At 39.4% G+C, this 23,544-nt stretch overlaps 2 protein-coding genes across 3 annotated transcripts; one reads left to right on the top strand and one right to left on the bottom strand.

Annotated features, from left to right (window-relative positions):
• Positions 1 to 1,329: 1,329 nt before the first annotated feature.
• tmem154 (transmembrane protein 154) lies at positions 1,330 to 14,184 on the bottom strand. 2 transcript variants are annotated; one of them, XM_083932253.1, is made up of 9 exons: positions 13,860 to 14,183; positions 12,905 to 13,009; positions 11,158 to 11,220; positions 9,596 to 9,649; positions 8,556 to 8,735; positions 8,132 to 8,186; positions 6,817 to 6,893; positions 4,538 to 4,580; positions 1,330 to 2,497 (listed from the first exon to the last, which is right to left on the bottom strand). In XM_083932253.1, exons 1-8 carry the CDS (start codon positions 13,951 to 13,953, stop codon positions 4,549 to 4,551), a joined length of 660 nt encoding a protein of 219 aa, XP_083788379.1. In that variant the 5' UTR covers positions 13,954 to 14,183; the 3' UTR covers positions 1,330 to 2,497; positions 4,538 to 4,548. The 2 variants fall into 2 exon arrangements, with proteins under 2 accessions (XP_083788379.1, XP_083788380.1); XM_083932254.1 differs by lacking the exon at positions 9,596 to 9,649 and having other exon boundaries at positions 13,860 to 14,184.
• Positions 14,185 to 18,199: 4,015 nt separating this feature from the next.
• Positions 18,200 to 22,857, top strand: tma16 (translation machinery associated 16 homolog). The gene is made up of 7 exons (XM_083924641.1): positions 18,200 to 18,269; positions 18,349 to 18,458; positions 19,656 to 19,693; positions 19,806 to 19,890; positions 20,026 to 20,174; positions 20,396 to 20,438; positions 21,907 to 22,857. The coding sequence occupies exons 1-7, from the start codon at positions 18,267 to 18,269 to the stop codon at positions 22,091 to 22,093; spliced, it is 615 nt and encodes a 204-aa protein (XP_083780767.1). The 5' UTR covers positions 18,200 to 18,266; the 3' UTR covers positions 22,094 to 22,857.
• The last annotated feature ends 687 nt before the right edge of the window (positions 22,858 to 23,544 follow it).

Genomic DNA, 23,544 nt, shown 5'->3' with positions numbered 1-23,544 from the left:
ACAAAAGGCGCCAGGCTTAATATACCAAACAGCAACTATTAGTATTTGGTGAAGGTGAGAGTTGTCGATTATGAAAATGTCAATGCCAGCAGAGACAATGCAGACATAAGGTGGCAGACAGAACTGCTGTCATCTTGGAGTGAGAGACTGAATTCTCATTTGTATTCATTGGTGTGGATGGATTGTCTGCCCTTGCTCCCTCAGACCTTCCACTGGTTTATATTTCATCAGGGCTCAAAGAGGACCGCGGAGCAGACTCATTTGTGGATTTACAGTAGTGTACCGTGACAGAAGCACTTTTAAAACTGCTGTCTTGTATTTTATGTTCTGTCATTTGAAAACCGGTACGATGAATTCAAATGCAACTCCAAATGTTCTGAGTTAAAGTTGAAAACAGGAAACAGCTATCACGTATGCATTGATACGCCATAAAGCTTAATTATCTTTGAGAAATAATGTATGTTTTTGGGGCGACAGTAGCTGAGTCTATATAGAGACTTTGCTTGGGAACCAGAGAGTCACTTGATGCATGTCCATGTTTGTCTGTGTGTGTATTTTGGGCATGCATGTGTGTAATATGTAAAGTAACAGAATTTAATAGAAAAGACAGAGTCTACAGTCATGCTGGGGGCTGTGTGAGGCCGTATTTAGTGATGCTTTGAGCTAAATGGTCAACATGCCAACATGCTCACAGTGAAAAAACTGTTGTCCAATGTCGATATTCTCACTGAGAACAACACAGAGTCACTCGACTAAGTCACGACTGTTTGCCGTCCTGGCTCCCAAATGGAGGAAGGAGCTCCCTATCGACATTCGGAAGGCAGAAAATCTACACACTCCGCCGGAGGCTAAAAAGGCATCTCTTTCGACTGCACCTTGGCTAAAGAGATGAGAAGATAGGGAAAAAAAAGCACTTATATGTAACACTCTATAGATCTGCTTATTTGAAGCTACCACACTTACTTAATAACGTACTCTTCTGGTTTGTACCCTAATTGTTGAATGCACTTATTGGAAGTCGCTTTGGACAGAAGCGCTAAATAAAATGTAATGTTATGATATTTAGCAGGCGAAATTTTACCATGTTCTTCATGTTAGCTTACAAAAATAGCTAATTAGCATAAAGTACAGCCCAAGCTTCATTTTTCCAGGTATTTGGTCATAACGGGAAGTGAAAATACGACCTGAAGAGGGCAGATGGAACATCAAAGGATCGCCAGAGTTTTTACAATTCATATGTAATAACAATGCATTGACATATTATGGCAATCGATCCAATAATTGGTAAAATATTTCAAAAAACAAAGTGCTGCACTCACACTACCATCGTGCTTTTATCCATTGAAATTTTATTCAAAGCTTCATCAGCAAAACAACAACAGCCTCATATGAAATATTTACAAAAGGCCTTCCTTGAAAATAATATCTTTTGTTAAACTGTATTCTCATATTTACAGTGCAAGATACTGCAAAATACTGACTGACGCATTTAGAAAGTTGCACTCAGATTAAGACCAGTGTCGTGACTGCTTAGATTTAACACTTTTAAGCCAAAACTGGAAACAAAACATCTGAACAGCATCTGTAGACATAAAGTATTTAGCCAGAGACTTATTTTTTCCTATATGGTGAGATTAAAATCCTATCAGTAGCAGCTTTTAGAAAGCTGTTTCAGTGCAACTGATTTCGCACTTAGAGATTTCAGTTTCTGAATGAAAACCCTCCCTCCGTAAGTCCTAACCAGTTCTGCACAAGCATGAAAAGGAGTGGCTTTCTCTGTCATGCATGCCTGCAATCTTCAACAGGATATTTCCCCATTAAAACCTGCAGCTGGAGGGAGTCACACAGTGTAATACAACAAAGAGGCTTGTGTCGAGAAGCCACCAGCAGAAACTATGAGCGGTCATATCTGTGAGGGGTGGAGAAGTATCGGCCTAATGTGCTTTGAGATGACCACAAACTCTTTTAACAGTATGAATCTGCAGAAAAGAGACTGTTTGGTAGCTACAGCACAGTGTTTTTGTGTTCAAACTTAATACTTTTCACTCTGTCTGATTAATTCAGGCAGATAAAATATTGTGCATTTACCTGCATTATAACCGATTACGGCTTGACAGTTCAACAATACAATCAAAGCAGGCAAAGCATGACAGAAACAATACATGAAAGGCAAAACACTGATCAAAGAGCCACATGTAAACATGTCTAAATCCAATTGTTGCACATTGCTGTCTACGGAAGACTTTCAGAGGGAATAACAGCCAAGAGCTGCAATTGTCGTATTAAGAACTCCTTTTTCTTGACGATTATGTTACTGTGAGAATGAAAATGTTTGCTCTTGTCCCTTAAGGGCTGTGATGCTGTTTCCTGGCAGACAAATTATTTCTCGTGGTCACAGATGTTGTTGGATTACTGTAGGTAAGGTCAGAGCTTCCAAGTTGGCATCAATGCATTGTTGACTGTGTCCTTGCATGACAGGAGAGCATCCTTTGTTTACCTGCATAAATCATGGGAGAAAACTCATATGAATTTCATTTGAAACTTTAATGATCTACCCCAATCATTAAAAGACATGAATAGTTGAGTTTTCACCAGTAAAGTGGAGACAGACAGGATTGTAAGCTGTTTTGTTGCCTTGCCCCTTATTAGTAAAATGCTCTCTGGTAAGTAATGATGCGGTGTAACATACTGTATATGTCAAGGGCTTTTATCGTGAAAGGCAAGAACTAAGAAGACAAAACAGTTGGCTGTCTTGGTTCAGACCTTCATAAGTGCTGTAAGGAAGTCATCACTTTAAGGGAGTTCTTAGTCGGTGACAGACGGGCTTGCATAATGAAAGCGAGTTTACTTCATAAGTTAAAACAGAAAAGTTTTCTCTTTGATCAAAACTGTTGCAGCAGTTGTCAACAGCTTGTCTGCTGCATCTTCGTAGGTTGCCGGGTTTGCATACATTGTATTAAGTCACCAAGTCATGTTTCAAAAACAAAATGCAACTTCTCCTCCTTCCTGTGTGGAGATTGCATGTTCTCCCCGTGTCTGCGTTGGTTTCCTCCGGGTTCTCCGGTTTCCTCCCACAATCCAAAGACGTGCATGTTTTAGGTTCCTTGATGACTCTACAAAGAATTGCCCTTAGGTGTGAATGGTTGTCTGTCTCAGTTTGTCTCTATGTGCCCTGTGATTGACCGGCGTCCTGTCCAGGGTGTACCCCGCCTCACGCCTGATGTCAGCTGGGATCGGCTCCAGCCCCCCTGCCCCCTGCGACCCTGACCCCGGGATAAGCGGTTGAAGATGAATGAATGAATAAATGAATGAAAAAGTTAAGTCCTTTAGAGGCATCCGTGTGAAGTCAAGTGAAATCTCAAGTCACAAATACAAGTCAACGTCAAACTTGAGCCTGATTCGAGTCCTTCACCTTTGACAGACAGAGAGAGAGGTCATTCCTCTTTGATCTCTGAACTCAAGAGTGGTACTGGAGTTCAAAATCATTTTAATCAATTTTGTTTTTGTTGCTGATTTTTAACTTTCGCATAGTGTTAGAGTTTTGTAGTAGTAGTAGTTTTGTTTAGTTTGAACCAAAGTCTGTAACCTTTACCAAACCCTGACTCTTTTGGGAGTATAGGTCTACTATGGTTCAACTCATTCCAGTGCAAAATAATTGCTGGTTTTTCAAAACCTTCAACCACATTTAATATGCTTCCTTTCTTCCTTTCTTTCTTTCTTTCTTTGATTTGCCCCATTTACTGTGGAATTTCACCGGTCTGACAAACAGGACAGAGCTGCTGCCGTGTGCAACCACAGAAGCAGTAACATCACGTTTACTTTTGTTTTCAGATCTCTTGTGTAAGCTGGTGTGTACAAAGTGCCTTCATGCTGAAGGGAAAATACCCTCTAACCCTTGCACAGCTTTGGAAATAAAATCCTGAGAAAAAGCCGTGTGTAAAAGATGTTGGTCAACAGTTTGTGAAGTGGACCTTGACCTCGTTTTCCCAGCCCTTCCAGTAAAGAGACTATCCCGAGGTTAAGTTGCGCCACACTTCGATGAATGCCAGGTGAAATCAATCATGGTGAAATAGCCCAAGTCGACTGCTGATCTGCACTGCGTGAGCACTATAGTATAGGATGGATATTTACATTATTGTGTTGAGTGTAAGTTTTCAATGCGGTAGTTAATTCACACCTGCAATTACTAAATAAATAATTGCTCTTGCTGGTACACACGGCTACTGGATGTTACACAGTGAGCACGGCCAAAGGGTCTCAGAAGAGCAGGAGTGAAAATATAAACAAAGAGTAAAACTAATATATCTTTGTGCTTTCTTTCTGCATTTAAATTTGTTTTGATAACTATGAATTAACAGTTTGGAGGTCTGTGATTAAAGACATCACACAATCATGGCTTACTGTATAATGACTTCAAAGCATATTTTTAAAAGGTTATTATGAGAGTAGTTCTGTGATGATGAGGGATGAATGACAAGAAACTGAAATAACATGTAGGTTCATAATTTGCACATACATCTATTAAGTGTATGCTCACCGTAAAGAGATTCATGCAAGTTTAGAGTCCTCTGTAAGTTCACCTAGAAAAAACAAACCAATAGAAAAACTCATTAGGTTACTCATGTATTCACTGAACACACAGTGTTTGCTAAATGTAATAAACTGACACCAGACAAGTTTTAACACTAAAAGCAACGGCGACCTCTGCTGGATAAACTCCCCCAACTAAACCATTAGAAATGATTCCCCTTTCTGATGCTTAGACAGGACAATCAGACACAAAGGATGGTATTTAGCCGTCTAATAAGAACAAATGGAACAAAGGAAATCATCTTGACAACAATAACAGAGCTCTACCTCCCTTCACAGTTTCACTTCCCCAAAAACAGGGATGGAAAAAGTACTTTACTACCAGTAAAAGTAGCAATACCACAGTTTTAGAAAGTAAAAGCCTTATATATAATTAATATGATTCTGCAAAGTAAAAAAAGTCACAAGTAAAAGTCCTTCATTCAAAATGTTTACTTAAGTAAACGTACATACTGTAAGTATAAGAACAAATACTTACAGTACCAAATGGAGTACTAAAAAGGCCCTTCTCAGAAGCATGTCAATTATATGATTGTATTCTAATAATTGAAGCATTAATGTGTGCATCACTTAAGTGTTTCAATTGCTTAGCTTGTAAATTTACCCCTCGAGGATCAATAAAGTCCTATCCTAACCTGCAATATTACATCATGATTTAATTGTTGATTATAGTTTATGTTATAAACCTGATTCTGTAAAGTAACTAAAGTTGTCAGATAAGTGTAATGGAGTTTGTAAAAGCCAATAGAGTAGAATAAAATGGAAATACTAAAGCACTTCAATATTACTGTACTTGAACAAATGTATTTAGCTACTTTCTGCTAATGAAGAAAATAAAATGGCTTTTTTAACCACTAATTCTGCTCAAAATAACACCAAACCTCCCTACACATAAAACAAAGCACCAACAATGTAGTTAGCAAAACCTGGAGTTTATTAAAAGAGTGTTTTAAAGACTTACCTACTGGCTCCGGTACCAGCTCCTCTCGTAGTAAAGTCAATTCAGGTCAATTAGCAAATCAAAAGGAAGCAACCCATTGGTGTTTCATTTTATGTGTAGGGATACTTATGCTACTGCAGTGGTTTGGTGTTAGTTTGAGCAGTATGAAGGCCCCTACACATGATACGCGGTAAAAACACTTTACACCGGCCGTTCCATTCATTTCTTATGGAAGAGGCGGTAGCGGCAGCGACAAAGGTACCGGCAGCGGCAAAGTTAACGGCAACGGCAAAGGTAGCGGCAGCGGCAAAGGTAGCGGCAGCGGCAAAGTTAACGGCAACGGCAAAGGTAGCGGCAGCAGCAAAGGTAGCGGCAGCGGCAAAGGTAGCGGCGCGCACCGCTCAGATTTGCCTCTCTGCTGCTGCGCTCAAAGTTCAAATCAGTCGAACTTTGACCTTGTTGCCGCTGTCCTTTCAAAAGCGCAACCAATGAGATAAAAGCTTTGAGTGTGACGTTTACGTTTCCTAGGCAACCAAAGAGCGACATCGGGCTGGTTAGAAAGATGGAGGAAAAACGTATTATTTGTGTGTGTCCGAGTTTCCCAAAACTATTTAACGTTACATTAAAGTAGTGTGAAAGTACCTTGAGTAGTCAGAAGACCAGAAAGGCGGCATATATTTACCAAAAAAAAGCGCATGTTCGAGTTTCCCCAAACTATTTGACGTTACATAAAAGTGGTATCACAATCTCGTAAGAAAACGTAATGCCACAAGGTTTATAAGTAGTCACACAAGTTTTGTGAATAGGTAGTTTACGAGCTAATGGATGATTTAATACCAGCGTTGATATAGCCATTTACTTGGTCTCTGCGCCCAACCTTGCGTTGAGCTCAGCGCAAAACGTTTATCATGTGAACCCCGAATTGCTCCCTGTGCTGCGCATGGCTGTGTGAATGTGGTGTGAATGGTTAGATTAGATTAGATGGTATGTAGATGTCCGCTGCCATCAGTGTGAATGTCTGTCTGAAAGGGTGAATGTGACAAGTAGTGTGAAAGTACCTTGAGTAGTCAGAAGACTAGAAAGGCGGCATATATTTACCCCAAAAAAAGCCGTTTTAATGCCTTCACCGTACTGCCCATCTGCACTGCACTCTCCGGGATTTCTCCGTTAATAGTTCATACACAAAAAAACTGTCTGGATGGCTTTTTAGATGTATGTAAGTGCTAAGAAAAAGACCCTGGTACGACTTGCCGGATGTGCCGGAAATACACTTTAAAGATACCTACCATCCTTTTTCATCCACTGGTCAAACTCTTCCATTTCTAGCTCCAGCACAGAGGGCACGTCGTCTTCAAACATGGGCCTGAAAGGTACAAAATGATTAGAAAATCAAATGAGACACGAAAAAAAATCAGGTTAAAAAACTAACTTCAGTGTTTCTGACCCCGGCAGTTGGTGTCAGTGGAACATTCTGTTACTATAGCAACCACTACTGGCAGAGTTCCGTGGCAGTTACACTCTCATCTTCACTCCACTACAGAAACCATTAAAATATCAATACGCTCAGTTCTTCAAGGGCACTTTTCAACCGTTTATACTTAAAAATTAATAATTTATAATGGAATTGATATTAGACACCTCAGGCAAAAACATTTTTTTCATGTCCTGGTCAATGTTAAGATTTTGGGCTATCTTGCTTCCTTAACATGTCTTCTTTTTCAGACTAGTGGGAAGAAAACATTCAAAATACGCATTATTTTACTACACATGGCCTCTTTTTGTCGGTTTTTCTCCTAAATTCACTAAAAAGTAAGAGGTATTCAAACATAAAATGTCAACATAACGTTTCAGAAAAATTGCTATTAATTGTAATCTGATAGGAGTTTGTAATGTGGCTCAGACGTAGAGCGGGTTGTTAGTTTTGTCAGATCGGTGGTTCAATCCCTGACTCTAAAGCTTAAATCTGATCATATCACCCTACAGCTTCGTCTGGGGTCCAACAGCAAATCTATAAAGAACTGAAAGAAAAGCTGGGGGTTGTATTAAGGTGAACAGGGCAAAACTTTATATATACTTTATATATCACCACAAACATTTCCCAGTTAATGACTTACATTAAGACTTTTTTTATATAACTCCCCCATAGTGATTCATTGAATGTGGCTTTAATGATTGGTTAGATGGGCACTGATCTGCTGTCTGTGTGAATGGGTTGTTGGGATAAGTAGCAGTAGTAGTAAAAGTGCCTGAGTGTAAAGAAGTGTTCAGAGGACTAGAAAGGCGCTATATAGTACCATAAAAAGAGATATCCAGAATCCCCTCTGTAAAAACCTTTGACTTTGTCAGCTCAATGAAACATAAATGAACCTGGCTTTATCTGATGCCCACATTTCTGTTATGAAAATGTATGGAAATGTATGGAAATTAGCACATATTTCATAAAATAATGCGTGATTGGCATATTTAAACATTTTAGATAACTTGTAATACAAAGAAGAAGAAAAAAGCCATTTCCAGAACAGAAATTGGCAAAATATTTTTAATTATAAAACCAATCCATCACAGTTGACTACAAAAAAAAGTGAAATTCTTAATACTTACATCGGCACCTTCTCTGAACTGGACCCGTCCAAGTATGGGTCCTCTTTTCTCAGCTCTATGAGAAAAAAGAACATGGCTCAGTCATCTACACCACACTACAATACTACTACTACTACAGTAATTAAATACATCTTTCAATTAAATCACAAGAATGAAGTCCAATGTAGCGTAAGTTCCTCCTAATTGAAAACATAATTGTAAAATTGATCAAGTGTTGAGATTAAGGCATTTATATTTGACCAATTCTATGACATAAACAGAAAATAAATACACAACCACTGTGGACAGACGCCACTATTAACCTTTTATAGGAAATGGTTCCGTCTTTCGATGCTTTTAATGTGAAAAACACAAAATATATTGGGTTTTTTTCTGATTTATGTAAACTGACCGTTTAAAGTGTTCCCTCTTGTCTTGGACATACCTTGATTTCTCGTGTTATTGTTCCACCTGCGGCTGATGAAAATACCGCAAACTATCATGCCGATGATCACGACCACCAGCACCACGGGGATCAGGATGATGATGGGACTCAAACCCTCCTCCTCCTCTGGGAAGCCGGTCGGACCCGTGAAGTTGGGGTCCTCTGTTGTTTCTAAAGTATCTGCAGAAGCAAAGCAACAGTCATCAGTCTTTAGATCAATCTTTAGACTTATACAATAAATGTGTCCTGCTGCGGTGTTGCTCTCAGGGTTCTTACACCTTTTCCAAAGTCAAATTCAAGCACTTTTCAAGCATTTTAAGGTGCATTTTCCTGCTTTTCCAGCACCTTACAGCTGTGGCAAACTACATGTTTGTATAATTCAATTCAATTCAATTTTATTTATAGTGCCAAATCATAACAAAAGTTATCCCAGGACACTTTACAGAGTAGGTAAAGACCACACTCTGTGACTTATTTATGATTTACATGGACCCAACAATTCCCCCGTAGAGCACGGTGGCAACGAAAACCTTCCCTATTACAGACAGGAACGTCACACAGACCCAGCTCTGTGGAGGACAGACATCTGTCTTGACCAGTCCAATACTCAGTATTCAGTATACTGAGTACTGCACTTAACATTAGATTAGATGTTATTGTCCTATAAATAGCCAACATGGCGTTTTGAGACAGCTTTCTATAGAAATACGACAAATGAAAGGAAAACTAACTCGATCAACAGAAAGAACGATACAATCCTCAACTATTTTTATCATCTGTTTATCATCAAACGTGTCATAATTTCTTTTTCAGTCTCAAATATGGATATTTTCTTCCTCTGTTCATATCATATATAGTATCCCATCCCATATGACAAAACATTTCAAGCAGTTTCAAGCACTTTTTTTCAAAATCTAAGCACTTTTCAAACCTTGAAAACACCACAAATGATGAATACAGGTAGTAAGTTATCTTCACAATTACAGTAATTGACACAAATCAGTACTGTGCGTTGCTTTTATGTTGTTGGTTTGACGTACAATCAGGGGTGACGTTGCGGGTCTGTCCTGAACCATTTTCGTCTCCTGTTCCCGCTGGAAACAACAGTAGAGCAAAGATTAGTAACAATAACATCTAATTAGATCTTATTAGATTAGACGGGCAAAGAATTAGATTAATGTCCTAATGAGGAATTTGCATTAGGACATTAAAGGTATAGTTCAGATACAGTATTTTGAAGTGGGGTTGTATGAGGTACTCGTCGATAGTCAGTGTGTTACCAACAGTAGATGGTGGTCGGCACGCCCGCAGTTTGGAGAAGCACGGAGGAGAAGAGGACAGGCCCAGAGGAAGTGTGCCGAGCTTTGACGTAGCCAAGGGGTCTGTCACGTGGTGCACTCAAAAATACTTTTACCCATTGACTCACACTTTAAAAAGACATCTGTAAATGTCGGGCGTATCATAATTAGATTCGTTCAATTCAATATTATTTTATTTATAATGCCAAATCCTAACAGATGTTATCTCAAGTCACTTTACACAAAGAGTAGGTCTAGACCACACTATAAGAGTCATTCATGATTTACAGAGACCCAACAATTCCCCCATGAGCAAACAGCAACAGTAAAAGCAACATTCACATCTACAGTAACGAAAAACTGAAAGACTAGAAGAGCCGCACGATGAAATAATTTAACCTTCATTCAAATTAGCCAGAGTGATAAAACCGGAACTAACAGAAGTCTCAGGTGCATCTGCTCTGTTGGCCACACAACGTGGAAGACGCGGCCGTTGAACTTTTTTGGCTTCATGCACCGCTGAGCAGGTTTCAGAGGAATGAACGGGGCTCCGCCTCCAACGCTGCACTTTTCTGAATACATCCATGGGAGAGGCAGGGAAGCTAAGACATGCACTGCTGTGAATGGGGGCAGCAGCTAAATATATTTGAGCCCCTTCGAAGTGTACGCTGTAATTAGAATATTTTCACCACTTTAAATTGCCGTAGATAGCCCAGTTTAAGATTACACAAAGGAAAAGAAACATTTATTCTTTTTTCAACGCCGCCAGAATCTATGGATTAAAGTTTTACGTTGCAGAACACTTGAGTTGCTGATCTACTGCTGCCTTGATCGTTTAAATGTTGTTCATTTTGTTAGTTCAATGCTTTAAAACCCCAAAGACACACAATAACATAAACAAACTAACTGATGATGAGTTGAAATCATTGTTTTTGTCAATGGAGTCTGGTGGCTTCGACAAGAACATAGATAACCGAAATCTCATAAACTTAAACAGGGAAAGGTTAAGCAGTGAAAATATTCTAATTATACAGTGATATAGGTTTTTTAAAACGCGTTTAGCTGCTGTCCCCGTCCACAGCAGTACACTGTCATTCTCCAAACTGTGGTCGTGCTTATCGTCATCTACTGAAGGTAACACCCTGACTATGGATAAATACATCACAACCCCACTTAAAAAAAGATTCAGAACTATCCCTTTAAATGCTGAACGGCTGAATCATTTGCGAAATACCCTTCCTGAGGGTAGATTTTCTTTCCGGCACAAACAGAACCATGGAGAATAAAAACTGTTGTGGACTTACGGTCCTCTTCCGAGGGGGAGGGGTCCTCTACTGGAGGGGCATCAGAAACAGTTGGGTCTGTTTCTACAAACACAGAGAGAGATGCAAGCATCAATGAGTAAGTCTCATGAGTTTTTAAGTGTTCATTCATTACACATGGTCAAAAGTATGTGGACACTCGAGCATTATGGGATTGCTGAACATCTCATTCAAAAACCGCAGGCATTACAGTGATACGCTGCTCGAACAGCTTCCACTCCTCTAAAAAAGTGATTACGACAAGTCATAACTTGTAGAAAGTCTTTCCTGTCTTGCTGTGTCGGCAGGTTGAAATGCACTGAAGAGAGTGAACCTCAACAACATGTTTTGACCAAAGTGAGGATAGTGTTTCCCAAAGCAACAGAAGTAAAAGGAACAAATGCGCCCAAACAAACCACCATTCAGCCCAGTGACTGTAGTCCCTTCATAAGTCGTCCTCTCGCCAAGAGGGTAAAGGTTTATATTCTACAATTCAAAATGGTGGATATTTTACATCTTTGCGCTCAATAAACTACTTTTAGACCAACAAAAAAATAAATAAATGACCTTATGTGCAGTGTCAATGCTCATACGAATACCTTACATTGTTTTGTTTTTCATTTAAATGTCTGATAAATTAAAAAGTGAAGTTTCCATGTCTTTTTTTCATTAAAAAGTCGGTCAAAGTGATATTTAAATAATGCTCAGTCCAGGGGGAAAGGCGCACAGCCCGCAATCAGAAACTGTGCCTTTAAACAAGCCTTTAGGACTTCCTGTACGGCTGTGATGTCAAAACTATACTACATTTAGGTAGAAAGTGCCCTTACAGTTATTCTAAAAGCTTTCAAACCCTGACCAATAAGAGCACACTGAGCTTTATCAGGAGGCGGTCTTAAAGAGAGCGTTTCCAACAGAGGGTGAGCACAGGTATATTCAAACCGATAGTATGCGAAAAACGAAGCGTTTTTGAACATTTAAGCACGTAAACATGTTCTAGTAGAGACACAAAATACAAGTATGAACCTGAAAATGGGCATAATTTAGGAACTTTAACAAAAGTACATCACAGTTTCTTCTGGCATCATCATGTTGAAACAGTCTCTTTCCTCCAACTCTTGCCACAATGTTGTAACACTACACACTGTTTTCTAAAATACCATTACATGCTGTACTGTGGCATCCTCCTAACCCGTGAAATCAAAACCAGTATTCTCATAACTGCTCTGGAGTTTCACATTTCAGAGTGAAAACAGAGTTAGGCAAAAAGAAAAGCTATTTTATGCTGCGGCTTCTTCCTGGAACAACGTACAAAAGCACTTGAAATGATCCGGTTTTGGGTCCTGATGGCCTCGTGGTTAAAAGGCAAATGATGCATAATGCTTGAAACTGACTGAAGGAATACGCTTAGAATAGGTGAAAATTGAAACTACGTTCAGGCGGTTCTTTATCGATGTACAGGGTTTATAATGATGTCTATATTTTGGACGCCTGCTCTACCAGGTGAGCTACTGGGCGCCACACAGATGCCAAACATCAGATGTACTGTAAAATAAAGGCATGAAAAGCCCAGAAAAAAAATCAATATTTAAATCTCAATGATATTTTTTAATTGGTCAGATAAAAAGAAAAAAATATTTATTCATTTTTTGATGATTTTTACTGCCATTGTTCATGACCAGCCCAACCATGTCCACATATTTTTGGCCACATAGTGAATGATTTATTATTTATTTTGTTATTCACGCCTCACCTGAGATCTCTGTGTCACCCCCTTCTTCTGGTTCTGGATCACCTGCTTCCTCTTCCAGTGTCTCCGTTTCCGTATCGGCTCCATCATCTTCATATTGGCCCAACACTGCAATGCAACATTACTTTACATCACGGCGCTGTCACATCATTGAAGAAAAAGTAGTGAGAAGGAACAAAAGTGAAGCATTTATATATTTTTATAAGCAACACACACACACACACACAGACACACAGACACACACACACACACACACACACACACACACACACACACACACACACACACACACACACACACACACACACACGTGGATGAAGACAGTTATTTCTGCAGGGATTTCATCAGCTTAGTGTCTAAAACAACATCTATATAACTGTCACACTCAGATCATGCAGGAACTTAAGACTTCCGTGTGCTTGAGCTCAAGCGGTTGCTGCAAAAAAAAATCAAAACGGTTGCAAAATGCACCGAGTGGACAGTGAGGAAGAAGGTGGAGATACAGGACGCATTGAGCAATTTGTTCCTGCCTTTGTCATGTTGTAAAGGATTACACTTTGAGAGAAAAAGTTGCTCAAGAAAATAATAATACTAAAACTATAATGTGTACACATTCGAAAGGTTTCTTCGGCTGTTCTTGGTTTTATAAAGTTTAGAGAAGAGTTTCATGTGAAATACAGGAGGGATTACGTTTCTACATGAGGGGTAGTTTACACAAAAAGTGGTTTGAAGTGAGATAAGGCCTCACTTTAAATCAAACTTTCTGTAATTTGGGCCTTTTAGTCTTAATTTATCAGCTTTTGTATTAATAGATACACAGCATGGATAATAAACACTCCCTCGAGTCAAGAAGTTACACTCACAAAGACAGAATAGAAGTCTAAAACACAGAAGAGAAAGCAGGGAGGAGACAGGAAAGTGGAGTTGAGAGAGTAAAGAAACTAATCTTCAGTCCTACCTGTCCCAGTCAGAGTGGTCAGCAGCAGCAGCAGCAGCAGCAGAGGGGTCTTCACTCGGGGCCCTCTCATGCTACCAGTCCCAGGAGCAAACATAGTGCCATTGTGCGCCCGCTTCCTTCTCTACTGTCACAGCATCACACTTCCTGATCTGACTTAACATGTTAAATGGAAGGAAAAGAAAAAAAAAAGACTCACTCACACACAAACACACCCTCAGACTCACTCAGATAACTCACTCGGATGTGATGCAATCCAGCGTGTGTGCTTGTCGCCACAAGCCTGACGGCTCCTCAGCTGCAGTACAATCACATTCCTGCTGGTTAGGTATGCAGCCCTACAGAACGAGGGGGACGCTGAACAAACTTTAAAGGAGGAAAAAAACTATTTGTGTGAGCTCAGTGAGGGACAGCTGGTTGGGTGTCTCTTGAGAGAAATGTGAAACTGATGCTTAAAATAACTCTGAGGCTGCAAATGTGTCCGTTGAACTGTTTTCCTCGATAAGAGCTCGGCCACTCTCTGTGGCAAAATACCGGTCATGAATTTGAGGGTCATGCTGTTGTGAAGGATGTTGACCTACTTTGAAAAGACAACCATCTTTTCTTCATCTAACAGAGGAAACATGGTGGTAGCGGGTTTCAACACGATGGTCTGGGGTTTGTGGTTTCCATCAACTCTGACATTTATCAATACATCACATGGGATAGAAACACAGTGTATGCCACTTCCTCTGAATACTGGCTGTCCGTTCTCCCCAAGCCTCCACCACAGCAACTTCCTGGTTGATCCAATAAGGAAGTGCCAACAATGTCAGTTCGTCGAGTGTCCACTAGGGTAGTTTGCACAATAGAGCAGTTTCTCATTGACCCCCATGTTAAAAAGATCGGCTTCACAGCGTAATTAAACCTTTTTAAGGCCTGGTACAAAAAAACATTATAGTCTGTATGTATAAGTCAAATCTCCATGACAACACTGAGGGCATGAATTTTTTTGTACCAGTATAGTTTTTTATTTTATTGGAGGTTAATGTTTATGAATAATTAGGGGCGTCGCCTCTTGAGTGACATCTAGCCTCTTGCCCTCACCTCCTTGGAGGTAAACGTCAGCCAGATGGACGTATCTCCCTCCCCCCAACGTCACATACATGCCCTTTTTTGGTAAGAGGAAATGAGGCTGAGTCAACGTCTGACAAGATGGCGACTCCCAGAGGCGAGTATGATTGGATCAAATTGAGAGAACGGACCTCGAGGGAGGGGCTACATCCGTTTTGTTTTTTTTACCTTTTTTTAAATTTATTGAGTTTTTGGATGTCCATTAACAAACAATACACACACTGAACAAACAATAACAGTCGGAAAACCCCTTCCATCCCTCTCCCAACATTACTCTCAGAGAAAAAATGAATAAGTGGGTAAATAATAGAAATAAAATAATAGTTGTAAAATAAAATAAATAATTAAAATGACTTAAAATAACAATAATGATAATTGAATAATAATATCACGCATTTAGTACATTAATTACAATAACAATATTCATAAGCAATAGCATAACAGTAAAAATAAATAAATACATAAAAAATATATAATGATGCTAATAGTAATGACAACAACAATAATATTAATAATAATGATAACAATTTAATAATAATAAAATAGATTGAAGCAGATTTTTAAAACTTGGTCACCTCCCTACTCTTTACCCTGATTCATATCCAGCTGTGGTGCTGGTTAAGATTCAAGCCACTCTGCTGTGGTACTGCTAAAAGTGCCACAGCTTATTTGTTTCCAGGCATTTGTATATTCATGTTGTTGGTTATGTCCATTTTTTATACAGTTTATGGTTCTCCCACACCAAAAGATGATCGGATGAGGCAAAATTTGGTGATTCTTACATGAGAAAAAATCAGGCTACAGATTAAGTGACCCAGGACACTGCATGCTCTTCGCTTCCTGTTAAAATAAATATAACTTCAATATCAATGTGACAGAGTATGGACCTAAATCTAACGCAAGACTAGAGGTCATGGTGTGTGTCAATGGTCCCATTCTTACTTTCTACCTATTTCCGGCCCCGTTGCTAGCACCACTTTCATCTTTTGCACTCGCCTTCATTTAGATCTCAAGTACACACTCAAACACACACACACACACACACACACGCACGCACGCACGCACACACACACACACACACACACACACACACACACACACACACACACACACACACACACACACACACACACACACACACACACACACACACACACACACACACACACACACACACACACACACACACACACACACACACACACACACACACACACACACACACACACACACACACACACACACACACACACACACACACACACACACGCACAAACATCATTAAGAATTAAATACCCAATAAAAAACTTTCTAGGATTGCTCTTAGAAGCTCATTGCATAACGGATTTAAATGACAGCTTTAATGAATATAACCATAACGTTTTTGCCTGTGGCGTTTTACAAAAGAATCTGAGCTTTGTAATTCCCGTCTGCGACAAACGAGTCATTTTAGTATCCGTGACGACCGTCGTTCCCCCAGAACTGAGTCATATGATCTGAGTCAGTGTGTTGAAGGTGTTACTAACTTCAGTTTGTGTGGTGGAAAAGTACCAAACTTAAGCATTTCCATTTTATGCTACTTTATATTTTTATACGCTGCAATATTTCAGAAAGAAATATTGTACTTTTTACTCTGCTAGATTTATTCAACAGCTGATACTTAAGACAGATTAAAATGTCACATCAAAACAAGTGATCATATTGAAATAATCATATTAAAATTGTTGTTTTTCTTTCCTCTAATCATCTCTCATGAACTCAGATTTATCTTGTTATTATTAGTAATCAAATATTGTCAAATAAAACAATATCCTAGTTCACAGGGGACATCTTTCGGCAGCACAAGTACTTTTAATTTTGATACTTACATAAGGTTTTACTAACTAACTTGACTCATTTTGTTTCAGGAGGATTTTTTCAATTCAAAACTTTTATTTGTAGTGGGTTATTATTGTTTTACATATTACATATACGGTTCTGAGGACTTCTCCCAACACTGGACATCATCAATCCCCAGAAAGGTGATTATTTCTTTGATAAAGTGAAAGATATCAGTGTTTATTTCTGCCTCTGTTGAGGAAGAAATATGATATTACCGCAGATGCACATGAAAGTTCCTGTTGCACAAAAGAAAGGTGAAGACACACCATCACACTTTATTGTTTAAAAGTACATGGACGGTTCATCTTATCCCAAAACTACGGTCTTAGGCTCCTGGCTGCAGACATTTTCTCACATTCAGCCCAAAGAGTACGTGTGCCATCGAGCACTGATGTTGGGCGATCATTTTTCAATTGAGCCCAACAGTGTTGAGGTCACGGTTCTCTACGAGCTCCTCCACACCAAACTGGAAGGTTTCTTTAAAGATTTTGTCTTGTGAAACTGTTGCCACAAAGTTGGAAGCACTATGAAAATATATAAAAAAAACAAAAGTACACCAAAGTATGTGGACAGTACGTGTGCCCACTGTAATCACACTAACAGATACAAGTGTGTGGCCAAAATCGAGCTTTTAAAGTATTTAGTTTGTTGTTCCTGATTTTAAAATGATAGCGTTTAAAGCAAACCAGGACTTGTTCCCCTTTCACATCTGATGTGAACCAAGCAAGGCCTGCGGTGCTGCAGGAGCCGGACTGGTCTCAACTAGTCTCACTGAAGCCGTCTGAACTGATGGGTATCAGAGCGTCAATACACGTGTAGAGCCAATTATTTGTGTTCTGTTTTAGCGATGCTTGCGTTGATTCCACCTTGTGTGTGTGTGTGTGTGTGTGTGTGTGTGTGTGTGTGTGTGTGTGTGTGTGTGTGTGTGTGTGTGTGTGTGTGTGTGTGTGTGTGTGTGTGTGTGTGTGTGTGTGTGTGTGTGTGTGTGTGTGTGTGTGTGTGTGTGTGTGATCAGGGCAAAACGTGGTCCTGTAGACACCTACTGTAGTGGGAGCTATCACAAGGTATTTATATTTCTGTCTGGTGCCGCAACTGTGCAAGAAACTTTAAAAGTGTGTTACTTGAGCTCAAAATGACGGCCCTCACCTGTCACATTTCATTAATTATCTTTCAAATGCATTTTCTCGTTATCACGAAGAAACGGAGGAATTAAAATGTACGTAATGTATGACCCTTTAGCGCTTCCGTAGCTTTCACTTTTTTTAAACATTGAATCACTTTCAACTCTAAAACAGGAACCGTTTTATTTTCTTCGCAACACACCCGGAAGAAAGACGACGACGGACCGATTCCACTTCCGGTTCAGTTGTCAACAGAGAAGCACGCGTGTTGTTTTTTTCTTTTCTGACAGCTAAAATGGTAAGTTGGTGTGGTGTTATGGATCTTTTACAGTTTTTGAAGTCTTTTTTCTGATTATGTTTTATTTGTTGTGTTTCAGCCGAAAGCTCAGAGAGGAAAAGGAAAAGCTCCGGAGAAGGTTGTTCACCCGTTCAGCAGGAAAGCTGCTTACCTCGCACGCGAGGAGATCAGGCTGAAGAAGAAGGAGAGGTGAGAGGCAGACAACACAACTGAAACATGCGTTAAAAACAAAAAAAACAAGTAAAAACAAACACAGCTAACACAATAAAAACCAATAACCGCAGTTATGTTATTTTATAGATGAATCAATATGATTTCACTGTGGTGGCTTCAGTAAAATGATCAACAGTGTAAAATTAAAGGGCTGCTATAAAAAAAAGTGCTGTAACTTCTGAATAATTTAAGCAAAGAAAGCCTTTGAAGTTTGTTTACTGTCCCAACAAATTCATATTTGTGTGACTAAACAAAATATATTGTGTCTGGTACAAACATACAGTAGATTAGACCTTTTGCAATACAACGGGTATTGAAGTATTGAAAATAAATAAAAACAATGAATCAGATGAAGGAAATAATAATATTTGTAAAGGCGGAGGACAATGCAGATGATTACTGTATATGCAAGTGTTGTGTTAAAATGAAAACACTTTGTAGTGTTTCAGAATCAGAATCAGAAAACCTTTAATGTCCCGCAGACGGGGAAATTCTGTTGTCACAGCAGCAACAGACTATTATAAAATAAGATTAAAAACAGCAAAAAAAAGCAATAAAGTTCAATTTAAAAAGGGAACAAAATGGAAAATAGACATATATACATATTCACATGATATAGTGCAGTTGTTCTTATTTTGTTTGTTTGTAATAATGTAGTAATAATAATAATTTAGTGTAGATATAAATTAACACGCTTGAATGTAATATGATTTCACTGTGGTGACTTTTGTAAAATGAGCAGTGGCTTCAGTAAAATGATCAACAATGTAAATTTAAAGGGCTGCTATAAAAAAAAGTGCAGTAACTTCAGAATAATTTAATTTAAAAAAAGCCTTAAAAGTTTGTTTACTCTCCCAACAAATGAATATTTGTGTGACTAAACTAAATACTTTGTGTCTGCTATAAACATATAGTAGATTAGACCTTTTGCAATACAACAGGCCAAATAACTAAAAAGAAATGAATCAGATAAAGGAAATAATAATATTTGTAAAGGTGGAGGAGAATGCAGATTATTATGTATTGTGTTTAAATGAAAACACTTTTTAGTTTACTACACATAGCATAAGGCTGCTATAGATATAAACGAACACGCTTGAATATAATCAGTGTTGTCATCAAACATTGTTTAACACACAGTTTGTCATTTAACTGGTTTCTCTGATGCTGCAGGCAGAAGAACGACAAAGCAACACGTCTGAGCGGCATCGGTAAGCTTGTTTATCAGTCGTATTTTAAATGTACATATTATACACACTTCCTGCCTGTGAAGATAAAAATCTCATTACGTTTTTCTTTTATTAATTGTCTCTTAACTCGCAGGGGAGAAGCTGTTGTGGTTTCAGGAGCAGCTGGATCCAGAAAAGACAATTTACACCAGAAAAGATGCCTGTGACATTATTGAAAGGTTGAATATTTATGGTTTATTAAGATTGTGCGTGTTTCTGTTATTAAAGCAGCATTTCCTCAGTCTGACAGCACATACTGTAGCATCTTGATGTTCAGTGAGCGTCTGTGTGTGTGTGTGTGTGTGTGTGTGTAGGTACCTCCAAAGGTTTGAACCAGAAATCGAGCAGATTGAGCTGATGAACGGGATCAAAGGTCGGCAGGGTCGTCTCCATGGCGCCAGAGAGGCTGTCATCAAACAGACCATTGAGCGAGAGCGGGCGCAGTATGAGGGCATCGGGTTTGGTGAGTGCTCGTCATGTAAATGTACACACACACACACACACACACACACACACACACACACACACACACACACACACACACACACACACACACACACACACACACACACACACACACACACACACACACACACACACACACACACACACACACACACACGTACATGTGCACTTCTAGGGTAGGAAAATCCTCCATGATCTTTTGTTTCGTTCTCTTTACAGAAATTCCAGACATCATAAATGCAAAACATCTGAAAACATTCAGGTGAGTGGGAAGAAATGACAATTTTCTGTTTTATTACAGTGTATGTATCGAGCGCTGCAGGATTGAGTCCAAAAACCCGGAAAACGATTAGTATTTTTGCACTTTAGGGTTTTGACTAGATGCTTAACCTAATGCTCATAAACTTTGAAGCTTGTACGCGTCTTTAAAAAGGCAGTTGCTAACAAGTCGCCAAATGAGACTACAAACGTCATACAAAATCAGTCGGAAGCTAGTAGGTAGTGTGGCTCATTCATAGCTTTTCACTTCTAGTGTTTGTATTTACTCTTTAGAAATCATTGCAACAATCCCGAAGTCACTGGCTTTCTGTCGGGCAAACCAGATTGATTCCTACAAAAATACGTCATCCCGGCAGCGCTCTTTTGGAGTGGCTAGCATTATTTAGCTTCCATGGTTTGACAAACATGATCATGTTAATGTTGAAATCAAGATTTATCTTCATAGTCTTAATTAATAATGTGCAGAGAGCTGAAGTTACTGACATGTTAACAGCAATTTGAATGATTTTATAGAATATTGTGATTTTAAGCTTTAGATTAGCACGTGTGATTCATAAACATTCTCTCTTACAAAATATTCAACGCTGTGTCGAGGTTTACGCCTTACACCATGACAAAGCTGCATCCTCTAGCCATGCTGAAGTATGTACATGTGTTTTTAGGCCATTTCTGGGAACAAAAGCATGAAAGTTGCATTGCTGGTGCTTGAAATGTTTGAGTTTGCGACAATGTAACATCTCTGGTGTCTTTGTTCATCTCTTCATACCTTTACCCAGCAGGCGGTTGGGCGGTGTAACAGTCAATAGCGGTCCCTTCTCAGGTTATGTTTACACGTGGCCGGCTTTTTTCATAAACCGATGATTCGCCGTCTCCGCTTTCAAAAATAACATCGTACACACCTGTCCATTTTCAGAAAAGTTTTTGTTTACATTAACCCGTGTATATATGCAGTCATGAGTATGCCAAACCTGTAGATGGCAGTGTATAGAGAAGCTCAAGACCACGTTAGCCAAAGATCCACGATCACCACAGCCAAATGAAAATGCAAACATAGGTTGCGCCTATTACACATGTGCAAGTTCTGGTGCATTCTTTGACATTGGCTGCCGAAAACTCGCCACTCTGGCCAGAGGTGTTAGAAAGAATCGTTTTCAGAGACAAATTCTCCGTTTGCATGTAAACGAAGGGCACAAATGCAAGGAAATGTCTCTGTTTTTTAAAAATACCCATGTTTGTTTAAACGGGGCCTCAATACACTACACGGTGTGTACAAAATGCACTACTAATAAATGCGTCCTGTAGCTCTCAATGGCTCGCACTCGTCACTGCACTTCTTTGGGTCCTCAGCAAAACTCCCACAAACCATGAAGTTGAATAAAAGACCGACAGAAACTCTGCAGTTTTAGTTAGATCTTTTTCTGATGACATTTGTTGGTCTTTTATTTCGGCAGAGAGTGGACCGGTGATCTGAAGAAACTTCCGAATATTAAACTTCGGAAGGTTTCCAACAAAGACGCAAAGAATGAAGAAGAGGAGAAACATGTCGACGCAAAAGATGATATTGAGGATGATGAAGATGCTGAAGATGATGACTTTGACGACGAGCAGCTGGACGAGATGGTGCTGATGTCGGACTGAAGCGGAGGCTCTTCACGACTGACCGTTGCTCAAAGCTCGGGACGTCTTCAGGAGAACTGACTGTGGAGCTGAGCGTTAGACTGACTTCAGCAAAGACTTTTTTTTATAGAAAAGGTGTTTTTGTACCTGTGTGGGTAAAATGCTGCTTCTCCTTGACTGTCCAGAAGATGGCGCCAAACTCTCAGAGACGTAGAACTAAACTTCGCCTTCAAAGTCTTCTTGTTGCTCAGTAAATTCACACCAGCCTGTGATGGGATTCTACATTCATTGTTTATTGCACAAACAAATATGAATCGTATGTAACCTGAATACTCACTCAAAGATAGAAAAAAGAAAGTTTTGACAAAGATGTTGAGTGCTCTAATGTTGTGGCTATAAGACAGAGAAGGTGTTATTTTCTGTGACATAATTTGGTAAAAACCAAATTAAACCTGTAGAAAAGTGAACAAGCGTAAACAACAGTCGCCTCTTCTATTTTGACCGGTCAGTCACTCACACAGTGTGTCAAGTCTAATACAGTCACGGGTGGTAACCATGAAAAGCTCTAGTTACATCAGTGTATAAATAACGGGACCTCACAGAGTCGGATCTCCATAAAGCTGCAAACTGTGAAACAAACAAAACGTCATAAACAACTGGGCTACGTGAGAAATGTTCAAACTCTCCTATGATTATAAATAAATCCAGCTTTTTAAAACATGAACATCTTCAGATTTCAGACTGAGCTAAATATATACAGTTTAAATAATTGTTTCTCGACTTCCTCTATCTTTACTCTTTGGTGTCTGAAGACCTGATTGTCCAGAAGGAGAGTGAAGGCCTCAGTATGCTTCGAACAACGTGCCTGTTGGATCATCTCACAGCGTCTGAAAGCTGCTTTCACGTATTCACACTTCACACAACGGTTGGTCAAGTGTGGGAAGGTGTGAAAACAGGCAGGGTCTGAACTTCTTTCTTTTGAGTTCTTCTTTTCCAGTCTTCACACCACTACATCTATCACTTCCCTCGTGTACAACCGCATGCAGCGCCGAAGTGAGCGCCACTATTTCCATTTTAATGACTACCATGTCTCTGTGACAGCATGTTCAAAGGAGTTGGACTCTGGAGTAATGGCGCCCTGAGCGCTCTCCCTCTGTGTGTTGTAGTCTGAACTCCTGATAATGTAATCCGGTTGTACGAGCATGTTGATGCATGTGGCGACGATAAAATGTTGGCATTTCGAGCATTGGGGAACGGCATGTGAGAGCCGTGTGGAGGCAGTACGGCTCCTTTAAGATGAGTGAAATCTATGAACACCTGAAGTCTTTAGATTTCTGCTTAATTAAACCTTCCACTGGTCTTTAAGGCCTTGTGTAAGTGCTTATAGTATCATTTGGAGATCCACTGAATCCGGCAAACACAGAAACATGCCTGAGAAGTGATGTTACATTAGCAAATTGAAGTGTTCTTTG

This window comes from Echiichthys vipera, assembly GCF_963691815.1.
Source record: "Echiichthys vipera genome assembly, chromosome: 2".
NCBI lineage: Eukaryota > Metazoa > Chordata > Actinopteri > Perciformes > Trachinidae > Echiichthys > Echiichthys vipera.
The sequence above is the reverse complement of the archived record's forward strand: the minus strand, read 5'-3'. Positions and strand labels throughout refer to the sequence as shown.